We start from the raw sequence: 25,708 nt of genomic DNA, 5'->3' as shown, positions 1-25,708 counted from the left end.
ACAGTGGAATTTGCTGCCAAGGAGTGTGGTGGAGTCTCCTTCTTTGGAGGTCTTTAAGCAGAGGCTTGACAACCATATGTCAGGAGTGCTCTGATGGTGTTTCCTGCTTGGCAGGGGGTTGGACTCGATGGCCCTTGTGGTCTCTTCCAACTCTATGATTCTATGATTCTAGGTGGGCAGGAGCTGGGACAGAGCAACGGGAGCTCACCCCGTTGTGCAGATTCAAACCACCGACCTTCTGATCGGCAAGTCCAAGAGGATCAGTGGTTTAGACCACAGTGCCACCTGATCCCTTGCTATTTCTCTGTCGCTAGTTGTGGGTCAAATTTTACATAATTTATATGTCATAATTCATCTGACTAACAGGGAGCTTTTGCAATGCAAAGGAGACTGGACCTACAGAGGAATCCCAACTGGAGCCAGGGACGAATGGACCAGCACAGCCACCAATCGTGCCTTTCGAGGATCCCCAGCACTCTGGACTCTGCAGATCTGAAGCTTCCAGGGCCCTACACTCATGACACCCTGTTTTGGACCTTCCTGAAAGCTTAGGCTTCTACCACAGTGGGATAGTGAAGGCTGGCAGAGACAGCAGCACTCCCATTTTACCCATGCTACAGCTACCTCTTTCAAAAAAACACCAGCAGCACCATTTTCTGTGCACCAGTTAGATACTCTGAATATTAAGTGTTATTTAAGTACATATAAATAAATATATGGTGTCAGTTGTAGGGCAAGTGGAGATGTGGCTGCAAAGGAACAAGAGGGAGACTTAAAATCCACTCCTAATTGTTCATTGGCAAGTGAAACTTGTATTTGGTGCCTTTAAATTTGGTGCCAAAAAAAAATTAATAATAATAATAATAATAATAATAATAATAATAATAATAATAATAATTTATTATTTGTACCCCGCCCATCTGGCTGGGTTTCCCCAGCCACTCTGGGCGGCTTCCATAGAAACCAAAAATACAGTAAAATATCACACGTTAAAAACTTCCCTGAACAGGGCTGCCTTAAGATGTCTTCTGAATGTCAGGTAGTTGTTTATCGCTTTGACATCTGCTGGAAGGGCGTTCCACAGGGCGGGCGCCACTACCGAGAAGGCCCTCTGCCTGGTTCCCTGTAACTTGGCTTCTCGCAGTGAGGGAACCACCAGAAGGCCCTCGGCGCTGGACCTCAGCGTCCGGGCAGAACGATGGGGGTGGAGACGCTCCTTCAGATATACTGGACCGAGGCCGTTTAGGGCTTTAAAGGTCAACACCAACACTTTGAATTGTGCTCGGAAACGTACTGGGAGCCAATGTAGGTCTTTCAAGACCGGTGTTATATGGTCTCGGCGGCCGCCCCCAGTCACCAGTCTAGCTGCCGCATTCTGGATTAGTTGTAGTTTCCGAGTCACCTTCAAAGGTAGCCCCACGTAGAGTGCATTGCAGTAGTCCAAGCGGGAGATAACCAGAGCATGCACCACTCTGGCGAGACAGTCCGCAGGCAGATAGGGTCTCAGCCTACGTACCAGATGGAGCTGGTAAACAGCTGCCCTGGACACAGATTTGACCTGTGCCTCCATGGACAGCTGTGAGTCCAAAATGACTCCCAGGCTGCACACCTGGTCCTTCAGGGGCACAGTTACCCCATTCAGGACCAGGGAGTCCTCCATACCCACCTGCCTCCTGTCCCCCAAATGCAAGGCCAGCCAGGAATGGTTCCCACTCATAAACTCCCAAGAGCTGATCCCTGCCAAAAACAGGGCTTGAGGTCGGTGCCAATCCACTGACTGGCAGAGACTCCAAGCCCCACTTGGATCAGCAGGGATCTTCTTCCTTTGCAGCACAGCGTGTACTTAAGCCGTGCTGCACAGGAAAGGGGAGCACCTGATGATTGACAGGCCCCACCCATCTGTCAAAGTGGTTTGCCAGGAGTGCGGGAGCTCCAGAATCAATTAATATTCTGCGCATGTTCGGGCAAGTTGCTTGTTCCCTAGGACTAGTGCAGGATTCTGAAGGGCTCTCTTTGATTACCCTTGTTTCTGGTTCTCAATCTCCAATTTGATACACAGTCTAGCTCAGCCTCTCTCAACCTTGGGTCCTCGGATATTGTTATACTGCAACTACCATCCATAGCTAGCAGGACCAGTGGTCAGGGGTGACAGGAGATGTAGTCCAACAACATACAGGGACCCAAGGTTGAGAAAAGCTGCTCTAACCTATAGGCCTGCTGCTTCTTGTAGGTCATTTTTGCCAGAGCCAGGCAGCTTAGTCAAAACTTAAAAGCTAATCATCATCTGAACATGCGCCAGCAATGACTCATTGCTTTGAGTGTCTAGTATGATGAATTTGGATGGTACAGGTGCAAAATCAGCATATAACCATATAACATTCCCAATTGAAATTTGAAGTGATACATTTTGGGATGTGACACTTTTCCTTGGAATATATATTTGAATTACAAGCTTGGAAAGTTCATACTCCAAATCCATTATTTTTGTACCTGTCCATCACTAACTGGAAATGTCTTCTTGCTAAGAATTGTGGGGCATAGACTATTTCGAGAATGAAGTTTCCTTTATGATTCAACTCTGTCCTGTGAGAACAGTAAAGGTAAAGGTAAAGGGACCCCTGACCATTAGGTCCAGTCGTGGCCGACTCTGGGGTTGTGGCGCTCATCTGGCTTTATTGGCTGAGGGAGCCGGCGTACAGCTTCCGGGTCATGTGGCCAGCAGGACTAAGCCGCTTCTGGAGAACCAGAGCAGCGCACGGAAACACCGTTTACCTTTCCGCCAGTCCTAGACTCTGTGGTTTAACCCACAGCGCCACCCGCGTCCCATGAGGACAGTAGTGTTGTGACGTGGGGTTTGTGATTTCAGCTCTCTTGACATAATATGCTGGAGACAGTTCTCTAGTAACACTTCTTTATTAAAGCAAACAAGACTGGGGCCTGAGGAGGGGAGAGCTACATTTATAGGGACAGGGAACTAGCTAGAAAGGATACATTTTGGAGGGAACCAATAAGACAGAGGATCCAAATACAGCAGCTTAAATGAACCAATAGTAGCTGTACCCTCTGGAACCAAAAGGCAGTTACTTTACCCTAATGCAAATACAGACAATAATAATACAGATATAAAATCCTTTGACTCAATACACAACAAGTAGTAATCCACATTTAGAATTAATTTCTTTGGCAGTTAACTATTGTTCAAAAAATTACATCATTCTAATATTCAAAGACTTGCGACCTAGTGTGGTTATTTTAACAACAAAGGACCTAAATTTTTGATTTTCATTTTTTTGAAACTCTTACCTAGCGGTGTACTTACACAGAACCATGACAACCAGTAATTTCAGACACAGGAGAGGTATCCTCTCCACTTTGTCAGTGAAGACAGCAGGTTGGAATTCTCAGTTACAGAAAGAATGTCCTTACATAAATATTAAATAGTTTCTTGGAGTCGGGCACTGATGAAATTTGAATGCCTGCTTACAATGGCTGGAACTTTCCTGCAGTTAAAGGCCGGAGGGCAGCCCATAGGAGATTCAGGTATTGGGTAGTTCATAGGAAGTTAAATGATAATCCTGAGCAAATAAGCTCTGCCATATAAATGAAATGGTCTAGTTATCAGTGTTTGGGACACAGGCCCTATTTCCATGTTGCTAACTAATTTATATTTTTCACCAAAAATGCCAAATATTTCTCTATTTCTGTCTGGAGTAATGTCAACATGTCTCAAAGTCTTAAGAACAGCCACCGTAATTTACTATAGTGAAGGCTGGTTGCTTCAACATTCATACAGATAGCAACAAGGGAAGGACGGCAGTTCTTCACTTATAAAATCTAAACATTTGCTGTCAATTTGTCTCTCAGCTTGCTGGAAATGTTATGTAAATTAAACTATGAAATGTTAAATCGCAGGGGCACTTTAGATTCCAGTAAGGAATTTATTGTTTTTAGCCTTTAAGAGCCAATGAGAACATATTGCATTCCGATTGTATTTCACTCTTTTAGGCTTGTGAGCTGCTCAGATAACAGTGCTATATAACAATGCTCATAGAAAGATGAAGAAAATACTGTTACATTTGAGTCCTGACACATGCCTCACCTCCTTTTTTTTTAGTTTGTCATTGCATTCCTAGAGTAAAAGGGCAATCAATGTTCTCTCAGCAGCAGCAGCAGCAGCAGCAGCAGCAACAACAACAACAACAACCAGTCTCCTTGCCTATTAGATTGAGAGGTGTCTTCCCCTCACTTAAAAGCCACAGCTCAACAAATATGGACACAACCTCAGATCTTTTAATAGCACATTTTTATCCTTCTGTCCCAAAAGGTAATTCTTCATGATATGATCCTGAATGCAAATTAGCCAAGTAACAGGCACAAAAGGTAGCGAAGCAAGAGTATGTTAATTCCTTCTCTTGTGTAAAAAATCTCCTTCAAACAAACAGAACAGGAGTATTGAGGCCTTCTGAAAAGGTGGAAACTTAATTCCATGTATCTTCTTTAGGGTTTATTTGATTGTGGTTTATAAACTCTTCTCAATAAATGATACATCAATAAAAACCAAAGACATTTTGTAATCTTTGGAAACTCTAATTAAAACCAAGGACAATGTAATTTTTTTTGGAAAATTGTAGAGTTACAACATTAGAGACCATAGGAATAGTGTAATATCCTTCTGTCTAAAGAGAAACACTTCTATTCCATTTTGAGAAGGTCTTACCTGACTTAGATGTTGGAGTCTACCACTACTTTATAGGGATGGGCACAACTGTTCGCATTCCGTTGTTGGTTTGGAATTCCAACATCTGGCAAAGTCCACTCTAGTTGAATTTCGAACAGAATGCTGCATTCCAGAATCTCCAAATGGAATATCCTGGCACAGGTGAGGGGAACTGTCCTGGGTCCACGCACTGAGAATTAGGGACACAAACACTCCTGGGTTGCAAGGGGCTGTTTTACAGCCTGGACATTATGGAGGGGGTAAATGGGGGGGAGGCAATGGGGTGGGGGGAGCAGGGGATGCAAACCTCCCCCAACAAAGGACACTTGGAGAAAGAGGATTTTCAGTGGGGAAGATTCCTCCTCACATCAACAGGATTTCATGGTACAATCTTTTTCAATCCTGCTATGGAGATTTGTGTCTTCAGTGAATTGCATATGAAGATTTAAAAAGGGTGCAGCCCCCAAACTAGCAACGGGTACAATCTCCCTGCTAAAAATCCCTCCAGTCTTCAGGGTTTTCAGCAGGAGGATTACGTTTCCTCTTCACTAGTAGTTTTGGGGGCTATGGCCCCCACACAATTCAATGGAGACCCGTGCACAGGGGAGTCAAGAGCTCCATAGCCCCAAACCAAATTATTGGGTGGGAGCAGATTCCAAATAATTACATTCCAACACAGGAGACATTTTCAGGAATATAGTAAATCCAGATTCCTTAAGCAACATTACTGAATTATGCAATCTTGAACCATACTTGTCTATGGACGGCTCAAAAAACACCACCTACAAACAGCTTAAATTCTGAAAACATAAACTATGCTATGATGTAGAGAGAAGGCACCCAGTGAATATGGGATCCATGGAGATTTAGGTAAAAACAATTTGGTATACAGTGGTACCTTGGGTTACATATGCTTCAAGTTACATACGCTTCAGGTTACAGACTCCGCTAACCCAGAATTAGTACCTCGGGTTAAGAACTTTGCTTCAGGATGAGAACAGAAATTGTGCTCCGGTGGTGTAGCAGCAGCAGGAGGCCCTATTAGCTAAAGTGGTGCTTTCGGTTAAGAACAGTTTCAGGTTAAGAACGGACCTCCAGAACGAATTAAGTACTTAACCTGAGGTACCACTATATAGTGGTAGGTGCTGGTTCTATGTAAACAGATATTTCAGTGCCTATTGAACACTAACAGCAACTGAAATGCAGGAAGCTGAAGGTGTGGGTTTGGGTAGCAGGGAAAGGAAAGTCTTGTGAAGAGGGAGCTGGCCGTTTATACTAACAAATTTGGAGGTGGAAAATAGGGTCTGGGGCACGTGTTTAATGTGAGTATTAAAAAAACACCTATGAAAAATAACAGTTTCACCTTTCCCTCTGTCATCATAGCACCCTGTTTATACAGCTATAAGTATTGCGGTGGACAGTCAAGCCCCTTTCCTGGAATTCCCATTCCCTGTAAACTCAAAACAATGCTGGAGCCCTGAACAGAAATACTGATATCAGGAGTTGGAAATGCACTGCAGCATTTCACAATGGGGCCCTAATTTTAGGATCTCTTATTCAAATTCTTTTAAATATAAAATATTGAGAACCATTCTATAGATCTTTAAGCATACACTCTTTGTTCTTCAGAGAACAGAAAGAGGAATACTCTTGGCTGAAGATTCATTATCAGTCTTCAAAAACTGGCTTAAGCTAATCAATATGCCCTGAGAAACACTTTCAAAATTACGTTTCCCTGAGCAAATTTACTCTGAAGTATCTAATCTGATTTCTTGGCACCAGAATGTTGTTCACATTGTTGCATTCATATGGCCTTTCAGAAGTCTATTTCAATCAAACGACAAGAAAATAGCTTGCAAGGAATTTAAAACTAGACTTGAAAATGGGTACTCCCAATTCAACTTGACATCCATGAATACAATCAAGATTATTCCTTGGTACAGCATGATCAACTACAAACACAAATTGAAAAATTACTAGATCAAAATGGATAAACTCCCCTTGAGCAGAGTCTTTGTTGTTTTTAATTTTCAGTTGACTACTTCTATATTGGAAAGCAGACACCAAAATGTTCCACATAGCCTGTAGTTTTCTGTCTACAGAAAGAATCAAATTGAGAATTTGTTACTCTGTTGCTTTAAGCCTCTACATACATACCCTCCAGAGTTTCTCTGATGAAAATAGAGATGCTCTAAGGAAAAGCAGGACATTCCGGGATATAATCAGTAACTGGAACAGCTTCTGAAAATCCGGGACTATCCCTGGAAAATAGGGGCACTTGGAGGGTCTGGATGTATATGAAATGATTTCTGGAAAATTAAAACAACTGTGGACAGTGATAAAATCTAGTGTCTGGAATCTGCTTTCAGTAAGCCTGTGCTGATTTAGTAAGATCTTGTGCTACGGATTGTGCACCAGTCTGTGCAACAAACCAATACGTATTTTACGGAACAATCCTATGTCTTCTCAGAAGTTCCCCTGGGAAGGTCTTCCCAGGAAAGCAGGCACCAGGTTGCTTATTTTTGTTATTTTTTTATTATCTACTATGTATTTTGGAAAGTGGTTTCTCTGTCTGTCCATCTGTTCCCTGTTGGCTAAAGATGCTATTGCCAAAGTTCACACAAGGGTTCCTGAGGTTGGAAAGCGGCCATTGTTGGTGATTGGATGCCATTTTGAATCAAGACAACAGAACAAAATGTGACTTTGTCTGACTTTTGACACAATGGATCCAAACTCGCTAATTGAAACTACTCAATGAAAAATCACAACCTTTCTTTTTTTGGTTTCTGCAAATTCCCAGGTGGAGAACCTCAGGCACATAGTGCCAGATACGGCTGCCCAGGCCTCTATATCTAGCCCAAGGCTACATAAATCTCTAGCCCTGCTGTGCCTCCTAGTATTGCTGCAAAGCTGGAATGTGTTCTTTAATTGTGATAACTCTTACTTGCCTAGATGTGCACGCACGCACACAGTATATACAGGACATCTCTGGGTTTTGCATGGCTGGAACACAGACCACTAAACAATGGTGAAGAGTCACATCTGCTATTTGCTCCTATGTCTACTTCTACCTCTGGTCTGGTGGGGTAATATCCAAAACCCAACACTTCTTTTAGCGAGATACCTGTGTAGCAAGTGACATTTTGCTTTCCCCAAATTTATTTACCTACTAATTTATACAGCTGCCCCAAATAAGTTGCTAAAAATAAGTGTAGGATTTGGGGTATTACCCCACCAAATGAGGGTTTAATGCAAGTACTGTGCATTGTACTTGGTGTGAGACTAACAATGTCTCGGCCAGGGGTCAGCAACCTTTTTCAGCCGTGGGCCGGTCCACCATCCCTCAGACCTTGTGGGGGGCTGGACTATATTTGGGGGGGGGGGAATGAACGAGTTCCTACACCCCACAAATAACCCAGAGATGATAAAATGACACATTTTACTCATGTAAAAACACGCTGATTCCCGGACTGTCTGCGGGCCCAACTGAGAAGGCAATTGGGCCGCATCCAGCCCCCAGGCCTTAGGTTGCCTACCCCTGGTCTAGGCCTTTGGAAAGAGATTGGAAGATTCAAGCCCTTTAGAATTTTATACTGCTACTTTATTGGTTTTGGATATGTTCTTAATGATGCTGTTAGCCACCCTAGGCACTGTTCAGGGAGGAAGGGTGGGATAGAAATTAAACAAAACAAATAATTCTATAGAAATCTAAACTACCCACCAGGAGTGAGGAAGTTCACTCCCTAAGTCATGCACCTCCCTGGGGCCACAGCCCCCGTTAGCCCTTCTCCATGTCCTCCTTGAGAGCTTTTGCCAGGCTAGAATGTGCCCTCTTGCTTGCCTGAATGGAGAGCTGTGTGTGCAGAACTATCTGGCTTTTACATTGGCCAAAAGGTGTCCTACTGTACCTAATGTAAGAGTCACATTCATTGCCCCATCAGCTTTTGCCTCTGACCCTGCTCACCACTGGCATGCCCTCCCCCCGCCAACCCGGGTTCTCCATGATGGAATGTGGCTCTTGGGATGAAGGATGCTTATCTCACCATTCCATGGGCACACTATATATTTTGCCTACTGGGCTTACACCAGCATCTTTTGCTCAGAGAAGCGGTTCTTACTGCAACATTTCTAGAATCATATTATGGAGTGTAGCTTGTATATGTACTTCATGCCTCTATTTATTCATCAAAAAGAAAATCTAAATAACTTGATATAACAGCTGAGCTGCCAACACAGCCAACATTTCCATGCTGTGGCTTAAGGCAATATCAGGGTTGTGCTGCTTCCACACACGTGCAAAAAAACAAAAAACCCTCCTTTAGGCAAATCTGAAATTTCAAGGATTGATAATGAATGGCGTTCTGTAAATCAGCACTGCAAACTCCGTGGGTGTGGCTACAGCCCTGAGAATGCCACAACACAAATAAAACCTTTCTTCTTCTTTTTCATTACTTATTCAATGCCACAAGCATATTTATTTATGTACTGAATTTCTAGCTCAACTAAAACCTCAGGGTAGCTTTTGAATCAAATAAAAAGCAATTAAAAGAGTAAAACAATATCATAAAACTGCAGTTTAAAATTAAAACAGCAGAACAACAAAGCGGTCTCAAGAAGCACCATAAAACAGAGTCAGACAATATTTTTAAAGGTGTAGCGAAATTTTAAAAGTTATTTCCCTGAGGAGACACCCATGCCTCTCACCAGCTTGACTCTGCCTCTTGGTCTCCCTCCTTTCCTACTTCAGCTTACGATTCTGATCCTGGACTTCTCTCTGACACAGATTCTCCCTGCTCACTAAACCCTGTTACTTCTCCAGTTTCCAACACCTTCTCCTTCTGACCACCCATCACTGTCCCACCACCAACCCCCTGGCTCTGAGCCTTCTTGCCCTTAGAGATTCCGCAGCTGGTTCCTCCCACTAGTCCTCTGCATCCAACCAGTCAAAAGGACCACACTGAACCTGGCTTAAGCACACAGCCAGGCAGTACTGTTCTTTGACAATAGTAATGTCACCACACTCTGCTCCTGCTGCAGGGTCCAAGCTTTGGGTTACCAGTGCGTGAATCACTGGCCATTCTCTCTTTGCCCAGGAACAGCCCTAACTGGTACACAAACTGAAGTTAGCATAAGGTCTCCTTGCCATGATGGTCACTTGCACCTACAAGAACATTGTTGGATCCAGGAGCACCCCAAACTATGCATCAATAGGAGTATAGCATCTAGAACAAGGGAAGTAATAGTACCACTGTATTCTGCTCTGGTCAGACCTCACCTGGAGTACTGTGTCCAGTTCTGGGCACCACAGTTCAAGAAGGACACTGACAAACTGGAACGTGTCCAGAGGAGGGCAACCAAAATGGTCAAAGGCCTGGAAACGATGCCTTATGAGGAACGGCTAAGGGAGCTGGGCATGTTTTGCCTGGAGAAGAGGAGGTTAAGGGGTGATATGATAGCCATGTTCAAATATATAAAAGGATGTCACATAGAGGAGGGAGAAAGGTTGTTTTCTGCTGCTCCAGAGAAGCAGACACGGAGCAATGGATCCAAACTACAAGAAAGAAGATTCCACCTAAACATTAGGAAGAACTTCCTGACAGTAAGAGCTGTTCGACACTGGAATTTGCTGCCAAGGAGCGTGGTGAAGTCTCCTTCTTTGGAGGTCTTTAAGCAGAGGCTTGACAACCATATGTCAGGAGTGCTCTGATGGTGTTTCCTGCTTGGCAGGGGGTTGGACTCGATGGCCCTTGTGGTCTCTTCCATCTTGTCTCAGGTTTTATGTTTGTTTGTTTGTTTTTGCTTTTGGCCAGCTTGTCACTGCAGTCACCCTAAAACAGGCATAGGCAAACTTCAGCCCTCCAGATGTTTGGGACTACAATTCCCATCATCCCTAGCTAACAGGACAAGGCCAGGGATGATGGGAAGTGTAGTCCCAAATATCTGGAGGGCCGGAGTTTGCCTATGTCTGCTCTAAAACCTGCAAGCCTCTTCTGACTGAGATGATACAAATAAGAACTGATGGTGATGATACAAATTAAGACACTTTGTGCTGCATTTTGGTCATCTAAGCTTATACATGACCCGGAAAAACTTTCTGCAGACAAACGTCGCTCCCTTGGCCAGAGTCGTTCGCGACTGGACTTAACTGTCAGGAGTCCTTTACTTTTTATACTTATAGCAATGCATATTTCACAGGTTTTTGAGTTAACTACTCCCTGTATGAGATAATACAACTGTCATTTCACTACGCTGCAACAAGACTTTCCAGAATAAGGAATCTAGAAAGCAGGCTTTAGACAAATGCCTAGCCAAAGGTATTGGCTTGCATTGCTTATTTAAAAAGAACCCACTGATGCTCGACTGATGTAAACATGTGTACTGCAAAACCTCTATAGCTAGCCAGATGTCAAAATGGATTTTCATATTCCTAAAGTTATTTTCCCAAATGATTCTGGGAGCCTTGCAGAACATGATCTGAACTATATTCTTTTTTCAGTCTTATGAACAGACAGGAACAAAAGAAAGAAATTGTCAGAGAAGGCAGAAGTTTATTCCAACCTGGTTGGCATGTACTCTGTGCTTTAAAACACAACTTGAACCAAAAGAAGAACCAAATTCTGTGCCAAGATTATCTGAATTCTCTTAATTGTATACATTATGCATATCAATTACTTGCATGTTTAATTTTGCATAATTTATACTGCCTATCCAAGTTATGAGGACATATAGAAAGTATGCAAGGCACAGAAGACCACACCACCACCGCCGGAAATCTTATTCAACCACTTTGTGAGATTTGCCAGGCTTTGCCGGTGCACTTTGAACCTTGCACACAACGAACGAGAAACTTCTATTGTTGTTTTGGTTACAAAAATGGTTAGATTCTCAGGAATCTGGCCTTTGCATCACATTCCTCTGGTTGTCTGCGACTATTCAAAAGCAGCACTACACACAGCACTAATTACACTGAACATTATTCTCCCCTCTGAGAGATAGAAAACCCATCAGAAACTGACATTTAAATCAATTAAATCAATATTTTTTAGATGTATCAATTGCTTCTCTATAATAAAGCAAATATTAAAAACAACATAGCAAAATGAATAAAATCAGCAGAAGCCCCAATTCTGAATAATCAACAGCATTATTAGAAAGGTCTCTATAATCAATACATTGGGGTGGGGGGAGTGTCAATTTCTTAAGTTCATTAGTAGGAATGAATTGGTGCCAGTGCAAATAAATGCTTGGCAAGCCTGGTAAGTTTCACATCTTTCTTTACTAAACTGCAAGTTAAATAAACATGCTAAACTAGATCACTCTCCAGGGCATCAGAAAATGTTTCAATACAAATTATCCATAGGACAATTTTCTGGAAAACCCACGTCACTGACTACCCATTACTTCTTTCTGTAAGCAGACTCTCCTGTTTCCAGGCATCCCTGTGTGTAGCCCCCACCTTCTGTTCCTTGCTGATCTTTAGAGCATCCAAACCCCATTGTCACCACTGGCCGCCTGAAGGTTCCTTCTTACCATAATCTTCCTGCTCCCTCATTGCTCCAGCCTCTTCCTCCTCTGTTCCCTTCACCCTTGACATAGCCCCGTGTCTGAGACAAAAGGCACTCTGCATGTGCTCGCTGTCACTGAATCTTGCATCCAGTGAAGCACACATCCACCATCAAAGAGGTGCAGCTTCACTTCACCAAAGGAAAGGTCGGGCTTCATTTTGCAGCTGGAAAGAAGCAAGACCTCACATACTTTGCATACAAAGCTGCAGCCTCAGGGGTCTCCAGCTCAGTTAGCTCTCAGGCAGCTGGACTGAAAGGGTGTCTTGCCCAAGACTCTGGAAAGCTGAAGACTCAGAGTTTGACCAAAGTGGGTCAGACTGGCCACTAGACTGCATGGCCATATTCAGAGTATGCCCAGAGACCCAGAGTGCCGGAGCCTTTTAAACAACCCTCAGTACTCAAATGCGGACCTGAGTGGCCACCCCGCCAATTACTCCAGCATCTCTACCTCCTTACTTCCACACCTGAGTTATTTTTATTGCTTGAATCATCATAAATCGATTAGCGACTGATGGCAACGATCTTCCAGCCCGTGAGCAAAGTTTCACAGTTCCACGACTATCGAGCAAGGTGGGTTTCCGAAGTAGACACAGGTGTGCGTCTATCTGGAGCTTTCCGGACTCCCCTTGCATCCCCTGCCCGGCACCCCCCTCCCCCCCCCGCTCACCTGGCTCTGGCGGGCGCTGCAGCCCCCTTTGGTCTGCAGGTTGATGGGCGCGCTCTGCTCGGCGCCGCAGCCCAGGCCGCCGTTCAGGTGCGCGGTCACCATGGCCACGGGACCCTTGGACGGCAGCACGGAGAGCGCCACGCTCGGAGGGCCGGAGCTGGGGCCGCCGCCTCCTCCTCCTCCTCCGCCGGCGGGCGCTTGGAGGAGCGCCGGCCCCGCCGGCTGTTTGGTGCTGCTGCTGCTGCTGCCGCTGGCGCCGCCGTTCCCTGCTGCGCTGCCCACCAGCACCGCGGCCGAGCAGCTCCGCACGGCCAGCTTCTGCAGGGGGAAAGAAGAAGGCGACACGCGCTCAGGCTTCCCGCCTCGGAAAGCGGCTCTCCCCGCCCCCGCCCAGCCCCCGCCGCCAAGGGAAGCCGCCCGGGAACCACGCCGCCCTCCCCGCCGAGCAGCCCGAGGTGGGCGGCGGCGGCGGCGCTGCCTTCGGCTCCGCGGGGCTTCTGCTGCCGGAGCCCGCCTGCTTGTCGGCGACCCCCGGCGCTGCAGGCGGAGGGCCGGGCAGGCGGCTGTTTCCTCCCCGTCGGGGCTGCGGCCAACTCCGCCTTGCCTTTTCCGCAGAGCAGAGCGGGGCAGCGCGGCCCATTTGGGGTGGCCCGTCTGTCGGGGAGCCCCGTCGGGGTCGGCGGACCTGGGCTTAATTCAGGGCATCAGTCTCTCTCTCTCTCTCTCCCTGGCACACACATTCTGAAGCGAGGGAGCATCTTGGGATCACTTGACTCGGCTCGCCCGTGCCTTAATTGTTTATCGATCCAGACCCTGCCTCCTCCACTGAGCAGCACACATTGGGGGGCCGCCGGGACTCTAGGAAAACGCCACTGCTGCTGAGAGGCAGCCCAGCGGGAGCCTGGCCGAAGCGCCCCGACGGAAGCCAGCCAAACAAAAGCCGCGGCTGCGCATGCCCCTTGGAAATCCGCGGGAGGCGAGCCTTGGCGCTCCGGTGCAGCTCCTGCTCGTTGGAATGAAACTTGCGCGAGAGAACTTCCCCAGGATTGCGCGCCCCGCAAGGCCTGCCCTTTCACATTTACCTCTTAGTCGTACTAAGTTTTGTGGGGCTTACTCCCAAATAAGTGTGCATGGGATAGAGCACTCCAGGATAACGGGCTTTTAGAAGTTAAAAAGCGCATATATCCTCTACCCGCCCCAGTTCTTTGGCAATGATTTCTGCTGCTTACAGCATGCGATCTTTTTGAATTCTCTCTTGCAGGTCTTCAGTCCCTTCCCTTTAGACTTCTTTTGACCACAGCCTTGAGCCTAGGGCCTCAGGCAGCAGGATCTGCGGGGGCAATAGGTATTTTATTCCTCCCCTGCCCCTTGTTCCTGATGTAGATCCTGCACACCTCCTTCCCAAAATGTCTGTGACCCTTTGTCTGTGTTTTCTTAATTTTGTCATCTAGTGCAACTCTGACTATAGTGGGCTTTCTTTCTTCCACCTGTAGAAGTTACAGTTTTACAACCCCTTTAAACTTGCTTATTACAGTATAGCACACAAAACTGAACAGTAAAAAGTTAAATATTTTTGTACTGTAAAAGTATAGCAGCTATAAGAATTTTGTTCTGCAAAAAAAAAAAAAAAGTTTGAATATTTTCCCTTAAAAAAATCCCAGTGTGCAGTCATACCTCGGGTTACAGGCGCTTCAGGTTGTGTTTTTTGGGGGGTTACGGACATGCCAAAACCCAGAAGTACCAAAACGGGTTACTTCCGGGTTTTGGCGATCACGCTTTGCTCATGCACAGAAGCGCTGAATTGCAACCCGTGCATGTGCAGACGCAGCACTGTGGGTTGCGAATGTGCCTCTCACACAGATCACGTTCGCAACCCGAGCGTCCACTGTACTGTACATTCAGGGGGGCCCACTACAGAAATCTGAAATTATGTAACTTGCACATTTATAAGTAGACAAATATTGTTACTCTGATGCTTAGAGACTTCTTGTTTTCATATTATTTCATACGCTTCCTATCGTACTCTCCCAGAGTAGGTGGGGGGGGGGAGAAATACATGGTACCCACCCCCATATTATCCTCCTAACGACCATGTTAGGTAGACAGGACACTACATGTTAATGCTACTGCCATCACATTTCAGTTTTAGAGTGATAGTTCTATTCCTTTGTTTATTTCTTTCAATATATTTAGTAAAAAAGGGGGATATTTATATTTATGCTGCCTTTCAGGGTAGAAAAGCTCTTGGAACAGTAACTCACGAAAGTAACATTAGAGCAGTTTATAACTGATCCCAAATCATGTACTGTAACTGACTTACAAGTAAGATCTGCTAATGAGGAACCTTTAAAAATGCATGATGTGTTTAAATGCTGTGGATATGATGAGCAAATCAAATTCTGCAGGAACCATTTTAGTCAGGGCACAGCCTATGGATTCAGCAAATGCTGCTGTGTATGTTTGAGATGAAACAATTCTCTAGTGTACTGTCAGATCCATGTTGGAATTAAGCATTCGAAACACTCAGTTTAACTCACCTTCCCTCATAAACATGTGCGGGGTAGACATTTTAATTACAAATGAAAAAACACAATGTACAATGTGAAATGCGTACGGAGTGGAGTGGAGAGGTCAGCGTTCAGACAGCAATTTTTAATGAGAGAGCAGGGGTGATGCAACTGGTATGCAAAAATGTCCCTGTTTACATCTCTGAAATGTTGGAGAACAGACAAAGAGAAAGGAGCACAGACTCAAAGACTGTTTAGCCAGAATAGAGGTGCTTAGAAAAAGTCACAATTAATCTGTATCTGGGACCTTTATTCATAAAGACTTAACTCAAGCATTTATGTCTTTCAGCATAAATGGGCATCAGTGATTCTGTGTGGTAAACCTGTGTCTGGGCTGCACACCATTTCAGACTGGAGGTGGGGATTCGCACAGTGGAAAGCTGCGACTGCTTTTGAAGATTTTAAAAACAGCATGCCAGAGAGAAGGTAAGCTGGAGACCTTCTCGTTGATGAGTTTTTTACCTGCCGGCAATTGTATTTGTGTGGGTGAGCCTTCCATCGTGTGAGCACACACATGTAGTCTGAACTAATATAGCCCATTGAGAACTAGACTCAAATGCTTATTGCACAACTTGATCCACAAATCCATGAAACCAAGAAAGAAAAATGTGTACAGTACATGGTCTGCTCTACTTAACATCATGGTTTATGATGTTTATTCTACATAAAACCAAAGAAAAGTCAAAGGAGAAGAGTGTTTTTCTAACAATATACATGCAAGGAATCTTAGTTCTATAGCCTAAACAGATAAATAAACTTATGAGGTACTTACTTTTAACACTATATTTTAGATCATTATGGAAATTTATGAAAGAGCAGCAGAGTTCTTGGGCTGAATGACTGTAGGAAGAGCATTTGCATTTTTAGTAGTCTCCAGCATAAAAACCAATGAACAAACAAAAAGAAACTAGTATTGGTGGTTGAAGTTCAAAACGGGGGTGATTCAGATGTGTCCTTTCCAATTCTGGACCCCTGAGCTGAGTTCATTTTAAGTGGAACCCAAACCCATCTCTGAACGCTGGACTTGGCCCAGGCATACAACAGGCTATTCTACCCCACCATGTCTACACAGTCACCTCCTTCGCTTTTCCATTCAAACTTTCCTGGTGGCAGTGGCAATGACAGCAGCAACAACAGGAAGGTTTCACGGAGAAACCTCCATAACATTCCTGAACAGTGTTCTAGGCACAAAACAAACAATGCCAACCGTGGCTCATAATGTCCTACCATAGATTGCTGCTACTGTTTGATGCTTCCACACAGGGCATTGCATGAGCGCCAACTGGTGTTTTTGCCATTCTTTTTCATCTGTTGTGGTGGGGGTTTTGTATGCATTTTCTACTAGTGGAGACCTCCCTGTCAAGTAACTTTAAGAGAAAGGAAAGCAGCTGTGTGGTGACTCATGATGGGCATGGGGGGGGGTAAGGGATATTTTTGTGGGGGAGATCAGCGAGGCCTGCAATCTGTGGACCTAGACGTGCTCCTGACGATACCACTGGGAAACCTTTTTAAAAAGACTGAAATCCTGAAACTTTGGGTCAAACCCTGACTGCTGGCAAACCTACTGGAACATGAGAGTGCTGAGGCCACCACAGTGGCTGACTTGAAAGGTTCCATGAAAAAATGCATTGATCAAACATAGCGGAACATCTTTCTTAATTAGATTCTCCTGCCAGGAGAAACAGTTTGGTTTTCCTCTTTAATGAACTTCTTTCTTTTTGACTTCATACCCTATGGAGAGCCTGATAAAGGGGTGTTGGCAGAAACAACAAAGATTATGATATGAGAGGTGGAAAAAATCCTCAAACAAAAGCTACATCTGCCATGTTATATTTCTGCCAAATTTAATTAAAAAGAATATCCTCCTTTTAAAAGAGAGAAAATCTCCATTTTGGGAATCAGTCAGCAGAACACGTTCTCTGGCTCTTCTTGGAACAATGAGTAATAAGGATCTCTTAAGCTTGCTTTGGGCATTGTAGTTGAAAACATAATGTCATAAAAGAAGAGCCAATCAAAAACATTCTATAAATGCTGGGAAGCAGCTCCCTGCTTCTCATATACTGCATAACAGTCCTCACAATACACCCATTTTTGAAGCAGCGCCTTTCAGTGGCAACACAACTTTCATTTTCACGGCAGGATGCCACAGGCAAACTGGAGTTTGAAATATGTATGCCAGTCACATGCAAACACACTTCAATGTGCTGGAAAAGCAGCTGCTTGTTTCCAGTATTCTACATGGCTGAGTCCTGTTCATAAATCTAAAACTATACAAAGCAGAGCCAATGTATGCCTCTCCAGCCAAATAGCTTTGCTACTGCTTACGCACTTTCAAAAAGCAAAAGGCACTCTATCTCAGAGGTCTCTGCTAGTAGTAATGGTGGTTTGGCAACTTGAAGAAGAAAAACAAGCTAAAAAGAAACCTCAGCAGGGAATAATCAGGACCCAGCTTGTTAAATATCCATATTGCACAGCTATTAAACAATGGACTGGCTTTCTTGAAGTTGTGAGATTGGATCAAAGAAGGCTGGTTCCATGAATACTGCCTCAAGATGGTGAAATTAGGAAAATGAAAATTTGTAGTACATTTATAGAAAATCCGTTTGGAGTGAGGAAGCACAATACATTGCCTCTTACTCAATTGTCAACCTCACCTACTGTCCACACTGAACTGTATCCCAGTTTACGCAAATGAGGTTCTGATGACCAAAGTACAGAAGGATAATTGTTGTGACTGGCTCTAAAGAAATGTAATCCTGTAGGAAAATCTACTGTTCTGAGGGAAGCAGGGCCCAATCCAACCTGCAATCAGGCCAGCATGGTTCCAGAATGCCAGAAGCCTGAGATGTGGCTTAGCATCCATGGCATTGATCTGCATGGCAAAGGTGAGTCTGGTGTAATGAGCCTTGAAGCAGTGAATTGCCCCTTGATCCAAAGGCTGGATGAGTTTAAAAAGGGGGGGGGGGTAAAGGACCCCTGGATGGTTAAGTCCAGTCAAAGGCAACTATGGGGTACAGCACTCATCTTGCTTTCAGGCCAGGGGAGCCGGCGTTTGTCCACAGACAGGTCATGTGGCCAGCATGACGAAACAACTTCTGGCACAACAGGACACTGTGACGGAAGCCAGAGTACATGGAAACACTGTTTACCTTCCTGCTGCAGTGGCACCTATTTATCTACTTGCACTGGTGTGCTTTCGAACTGCTAGGTTGGCAGGAACTGGGACAGAGCAACGGGAGCTCACCCCGTCATGCAGATTCATACTGCTGACCTTCCGATCAGCAAGCCCAAGAGGCTTGGTGCTTTAGAGCACAGCGCTACCCTTGCTGGATGAGTGAAGACGTATGGGGAGGGGAGCAACTCTGACATCTTTGTGTGGAAATTACAGTCCTTGTGGGTGACTAGGAGCATTATCCACCACCAGGAGCACTTTGAACTCCAGCCGCTTCTCCAACAGGTAACATTTCACCTCCCGGCTGAAGTGTTGTGGACCCAGTCCAGAAAGCTTTCAGCAATCACCCAGGACTTCTTGCTGGACTGTCTGTAGACAGGCAGCAGGTTCTTGTTCTTGCCTTTGAGGGCTCAGTGGATTATGGGCCTGTACAGCATGCCTGGCTTGATCAGGTGCCCAACTGCATTGCCACAGAGCAGCACAGTCACCTGATCCTTCGCAACTTTAAATCCAGGGCTGCCTTCTCTGCTTTCACAATGTAAGGGCACTCAGTCATCTTCTTCCAGAACAGGCCCATTCCGTCTTCGTTGAAGACCCACTCTGGAAAATAGCCCTCTTGCAGCAGCCTCTTCAGCTCCCTGGGGTCTGCTTCCGCAGCCTCTGTGTCTGCAGGTGCAGCTTCACCAGTGATGTGGAGCTTCTTTAGGTTGAAGCAATCATTGAAGCAGTTCAACCAACCAGAGCTGGCTTAGAACTCCTTCACGGCCCACTCCCCCCCTTCAGTAGCAGACTTGAAGTGCGCATACAGATGGAGAACCTTCTTGCGCAAGGTGTTACCATCAGTGGGGACATGCTGGCAGTTCATGTCCTCTAGCCGCAGGGTCAGCACCTTCTCTGTCTTCACCAGAACTTTGTTCCACACGTAGCTGGTGACCTTGGCAGTTGTAGGTGCACTCGCTACTACTGCTGCCTGGATTTCTTTCTCGGCTATCTTGATGGCATGGTTGCTGGACTCATTCCTGCCATACATGATCACGCCTTCTTGTAAACAATCCAGCACTTCCAGTTTCTCCTCCTGTGTGGGCACCACTCATTGTTTCTTGGGTTTGTCAGTACCTGAGGAAGGTGACGATGCCTTGCATTTAGGTGGCATCTCAAAAAAGGCTAAAAAAATTATCCAATAAACTCAAAAAGGTTTTGCAAAGAGACAAAGGGAAATTGCGCCGGTTGGTCTCCACTCTGACCTCCACAGTTTGATTGTACACAGGGGTCTGCATAGCTCTCTGGATATATAAGCTGTATTTTCCATAAATGGAGAATACAAATTTCACATGTTGAGGTATAGACACACATTTAATTATTTTGGCCTAATAAACCATGGCTTGAAGCTGATGTAAGATGCTGGTTTGTTCTGAACCCGCTAGCCATTGTTTTCTGGTTCACATGTGATGGGAAACAACGGTTAATTATGCAGGAAGGGCCTTACAGGATGCTGAGAAGAGCGGAGGTATGGGGCAATGCAAAGACCATACATCCCATGGCTTAATAAACTAAGAAAAATATGTCTAAACCAGGCCAGTCCCTGCAGGTCATAAATAGTTGTAATCTATAGCACTGCTTTTTGTGGCTGAAAAAATACAACAAAAAGAGATACTAGACTTCTTGACAACAAGAAAAGAATTTATTTGTAAAAGACTTTGGGTGCTGTCCAATGTCAGTCATACTCAGAGTAGATAATTTGATATCAATGGCCTGAAGTAACTTAAAACCATTTATTTAAATTGGCCTACTCTACGACTTAGGATATAGTCCTAACTCCACTTACTGAGGAGTAACCCTGTTGAGTTCAGTAGGATTTCTGAGATTATATTGTTAGGATTGCCTTGTTAGTTGGGTCCTCTGAATCCTAGACTGTGGTACAGCAAGGATGGAATTTGTATCACATTTATTACTTACATTAACAAACCTGTATTATCATTTGCAAGTACTTGTTTTTACCAACAGCTCTCTGATACTGTTTTATATCCACATTTTGGGAGAGTTAGTTATATTTTGATGCTCAAGTTTCCCTCAGCATTTTCCTTCCCATGCTTGAGCTTATGTTTATCTCATGTTTTGAAAGAGATTCAGCCTCATCTGTTTTATACTCCAACATCGTCATCCTTCCTAAACAGCTTCATTTGAGCAGAATCATATTATGCAGATACTGGTGCACACATGTCTATATAGGAATCATTGAATAAGAGTGTGATCACACTGTAAATACTTTATTTTCTGACACTCGTTTTCTTCCCTGTGGTGGTGACTTTAAATTGATGTGAGGCTGTCAACATCCCTTCGTGGCTCAGGGATGGGGGTGGAGAGAAGTGATCTGTTTAAGTGAGATTTAGAATTCACTGTCCATCACTGTCCATATTACAACTCCAACATGCTCTGGACAAGCACTTGGTTCTATTAATCCTTCCAGAACAATATTCCCCTGACACTAAGGTTTTGAGGCAATAAAGTAGAAATAAAAATCCTTCAATTCCTTTTCACAGCAACATCCATTCCTTTTCATTTATATATTTCTGCAGAGCATAACACTCTAGTCTAGAGAAAAATATTCTGTGAAACTCGGAGAGTTTGATAGGTTCACAAATGAATAGCAATCATGTTTGAATGGAAGCATTCAAATTAATTCAGCATTTTGAGAGAGCTAAATAGTTATTTCTTCAACCAGGCTGGGTCTTGACCTTTGTTAATTTACCCTCCACTCACAGTAAACACATTTTAACAATCTTTGTCCTTCAACGGAAATGAACCACAAACGTATTCTCAGTCCTGCTTTTCAAAAAATTACAGCGTTTGGAACTTAGATGAATAGTGACTTTGACAGCTATTGTGTGACCTTTCCCCCCAAGCTTCATTCTTCTATGAGCCAGGCAAATATTTACCCATATATAAAACCACATGGTCATCATATATTCATGTACACAACGTGTATTCATTGTTTGTAGGCCAGTGGTCCTCTTTATGGAAAAATGATATTGCAGCATGTACATGAGTGTGCACACCTCATCCTCAGAACTTTCATGCGCCTGGTGACCACATGAAAGCAGTTTGGTATAAATTGGAACTCCACATGACCATTATACATTCAAGTGTGTTCTATTTCTGCAACTACAACCTGTGATGAATCCCTAAATTCTGATCAGAACAACAGTGTCGGCTAGAACATCTAGACCCCCACTGAGAACCCTGGTGTGACAGCAATAATCCTCTTACCCAGTTTAACCCATTTTTTATGGTAGCCCAATGTTCTGAACTGAGTTGCTGTCTTGTAATGGAAGTTCAAATCCATTGGAAAGGTGGGACCATCCTGCAAGTAAAGTTCTGATTGACTGCCTGGACCATTTTCACCTGATACTGAGTATTTTCACCATTGGTTTACTCCATTATCTACAAAAGGAGGCAGGTTTTTCTTTTGGTATGTGAGGCCCCATCTCACTCCCTTTGTCTTCTTTGGACCTATGTGAATCAAATGGCCAGAGATGCTCTACAAGGGACTAATGCTCTCATGGACAATCTTTTCTATAAGGAACTTTGACCACAAATTGAAACCTAAGACTCTACTAAAAACAGATAAAATGAGTTAATTGGGGTGTATGGGATGTTAGGGGAGGGGTACTACTTATGGTGGGGGACACATTGTATTCTTTCTGGGGTAGTTTGTCCACCTTTGGTCCCATCCCTGCACTCAGCTCTCACCTGTGACTCCTAGAAGCTGTCAGCATGTGACAGAAGCCACACCCTGGGAAACGGTTTCTACTGGCCAGCTAAACCAAGTGAAGGGAGCTGATGAGTCTCAAACCCTCACTGAGTTAGGGAATTACCCTGCTTGCAAAGACAGGAGGCTCCAGTGGATTGAGTGGACAAGACCAATAGTGGGTCCAATGGTCAAGAAGGTGGTTGTAGAGGGAAGTGAGGGGCAGATGGGGCTTGTCAATCTGGGAAGGCAGTCCATCTAGGAACTCTGACCCTGAACCTCTGTTGCCTCATGGGATATCTTCAGGAGAAGAAAAAATATACATTGACAAGGAGTAAACCCTACACAAATCCTTGTATGCCTCCCTGTGGAAATTCCTGCAACCAAGCTGGTGCCAAACATATTGCTCTGCTTTCCTTGGGACCTCAATAGTGAGGCTCAGAAGAGGGTCTTGTTGTCTGGGCAGTCTAGGACCTCCACACATATTGCCCAGGCTTGTGCCCCGGGGAGGAAACCAATGTAGCAGTTTGGATTCACCCCCGGAAGTGCACTCCAATGTTTCTTGAGACAGATGGATGCTATCAAGAGCTAGATTTACATTTGGATTTGATATGGAAGTTTCCGTGAGTAATTTGTTGCCTTCCCCTTTTTCCTTATAATCTTCTTTATATACATTGACAACTAGCTTTGTTAATTTAAAAATGTTTCCTCTATAATTTCTCAATAAAATCATAAAAAAGCTAAAGGACCCCTGGATAGTTAAATTCAGTCAAAGGCGACCATGGGGTGCAGTGCTCATCTCGCTTTCAGGCTGAGGGAGCCAGCGTTCGTCCACAGACAGCTTTCTGGGTCATGAGCCTTCTGGCACAATGGTACACCGTGACGGAAACCAGAGCGCACGGAAACGCTATTTACCTTCCCACCGGAGTGGTGCCTATTTACCTACAGTACTTGCACTTGTGTGCTTTTGAACTGCTAGGTTGGCAGGAATAAAATCATAGCCATGTGCTAAGCCACATGTATAATAATCCATTTACTTACTGTGACCTAAACTAGATTCCAACTAAACATCATAAAGAACTTTCTGACAGTAAGAGCTGTTTGACAGTGCAGCAGAATCCCATGAGAGGTTGTGGACTCTCCTTCCTTGGAGGTTTTTAAGCTTACTTGGGTGGATACCTGTCATGCATTCCAGGGGACTGGACTAAATGATCCTTAGGACCCCTTCCAGCATATTTTTCTCAGGCTTTGAGAAAATAAATCTAAAAAAAAGTTTTTCCATTTTTTCTTAAACCAGACAAGAGTGGCCTCTTTGCCAATAGGGTTTAGAAGCCTCACTTCTCCGTAGTCAGACAGGAGTAGTCAACATGGCGCTTTCCCCTTCACACAAGACTGGAAGCACGGGGAAGGGCCCGTGAATCAGCCATATTTCCTTCTTTCACTCCATGGGTGTATCTCTCAAATACACCCACCAACAGAAACAGATGTATACTTTCAAACAGAAACTATCCTGGTCTGTTCCAGAATAGGCCCATTTTGGTATGTAATTGTGGTATGAGACAGAGATTGGTCTCTATGGAACTCAGTGCTAGAAGATACAGTGATGACCACTAGTTTAAATAACTTTAAGAGACAATTTGACCAATTATGAATGGTGTATGTATGAGCTGCTGTTACCAAAAATAGCTAATAGGATTCTCCATGTTCAGAAGCACTTCTGGATGCTAGAAGCTGGGCACAAAGAGCAGGATACGGCTTGTGCTTTCATGCCCTGCTTCTGCTTCAGAGAGGTGGAAGTTTGGCCCAATGAAACAATGTATGTTTTGTTTTTAAATGCTGATATTAAAAAAAGCAGGAGGCAAAGGCATTTATTTGCTCTGAAGTGGGTAAAAACGGGACTTGTTCTACTGAACCTTAAGGATAAGTCATCCTTAGCCCGACACACATAATTTGGCAGGAAGGGTGGCAAGGGATCAATCAGGAGAAGGGACAGTAAGGGAGAAAGAGCATCTTGCAAACTGACAATAGGCACTATCAGAGGCACAGAATTAACTGAGCCTTCTGTTAAATGTGATGGTGCAATTTTAACAAGGGTTCCAGAGAGCCCACTTCAGCGCACTAGCGTAGATGAAGGAGGAAGCCACCCTCTTGGCTCAGTGTTCTACAAAGCAAGGGGTACTTAAGCCTTTTCAAACACATTAGGAATTCCACCAAGCCCCACCCTCCTACCACTAAATTGCATTATAGGCTGCAATACCAAAGGATATGGAGTGGACCAAAGAAGGTAACAGCATGATTATTAATCCATATTTTACCTCCAGTTTACTGAGAAAAGAGAAACCTTGGCAGATATCAAGAACTAGCGAAAACAGAAATAAAAGTTACTGGACCTGATCCTATGCATGTTGTTTACTCAGAAAGCCCTACCGAAACAAAGTGGGACTAACTCTAACTCTCTCTCTCTCTCTCTTGGCCTTCAGCTGGCAAGACTGGATGATGGCAGGGTGAGGATAAGGCATCTTAGAAAAAGCTTTGCTCCAGAAGGGTCCTGGAGGAGATCCTAATTAAAGAAATAACTAAAATAGTCATTTTTGTTCTTGATGATTTTTGTTTTCAGAAGATACTTCTTAGGGTTACATTTGCAATGCAATGTATTCATTTTCCCTCCCCTTATGTGCCTCTGCTAATTAGGCTTTACGGCAACAGGGCTGAAGGATTTTAATGCAGATGACGCCTTCTAATCCAAACTGCCAGAAACTGGGGTGTTTGACTTAAGCCCAAAAGTCGGTTCTTGTAGAAGTCATGTATATGCTGAATTACCAGCTGAGTGCTTTCAGCTTCCTCTAATCGGTGTGAAATATTTAATCGGCATGGGGATCCAATCAGCACAGCAGAGGGGGATCTAGGTTGTGTGCTGTGCATTAATTTTATTTCAGCAAAGGAGAAAAGTAGCTCAAATCCAAGCAAACCCTCCCCCCTCCTTAACAAACAAACATCCAGCACTCAAGAAGAAGGCTGGGAGACAGAGAAATACTACTCTCCTTATGCCTGATTGGAGATTTAGGAGGAAGATGGTTGTTTCCAAACAACATTCCCTAGTAAAGCAGTATGTACAGAAATGCATATACTGGTGTAATGTGTGCATGAATCCAGCTATTGGTGAAAAATACTTCACAAGAATCTGTTTATTAGATCAAATTGCATACAAAAAATGTATACGTAGGAGAAATTTGCCATAAAATACTGGTTAACTCTTATGCATACTTTAAAAA

At 44.3% G+C, this 25,708-nt stretch overlaps 1 protein-coding gene and 1 long non-coding RNA gene across 12 annotated transcripts in view; one reads left to right on the top strand and one right to left on the bottom strand.

The window, feature by feature from the left end:
• Window positions 1–25,708, bottom strand: part of PHF21B (PHD finger protein 21B) — a 188,700-nt gene that overhangs the window by 53,169 nt on the left and 109,823 nt on the right. For 7 of the 11 annotated variants that reach the window (XR_014564192.1, XR_014564193.1, XR_014564194.1 and 4 more), the window contains exon 3: window positions 12,950–13,267. The exons of 3 other annotated variants lie outside the window; for them this stretch is intronic. Coding sequence is in view for 4 of the 8 variants with exons in the window: in XM_083738787.1 (XP_083594913.1) it covers window positions 12,950–13,267 (318 nt within the window). In the remaining 4 variants the exon portion in view is untranslated. Of the gene's footprint in view, window positions 1–12,247; window positions 12,269–12,949; window positions 13,268–25,708 lie in introns of those variants that run through there. One more of the 11 variants, XM_083738786.1, reaches the window with a different exon arrangement.
• LOC310844676 lies at window positions 12,366–20,328 on the top strand. Its single transcript, XR_014564241.1, has 3 exons — window positions 12,366–12,852; window positions 15,822–15,942; window positions 18,279–20,328. It is a non-coding gene; the product is annotated as an uncharacterized lncRNA (long non-coding RNA).

The sequence above is a fragment of the Podarcis gaigeae genome, assembly GCF_964106915.1.
Source record: "Podarcis gaigeae genome assembly, chromosome: 5".
Lineage (NCBI taxonomy): Eukaryota > Metazoa > Chordata > Lepidosauria > Squamata > Lacertidae > Podarcis > Podarcis gaigeae.
The sequence above is the reverse complement of the archived record's forward strand: the minus strand, read 5'-3'. Positions and strand labels throughout refer to the sequence as shown.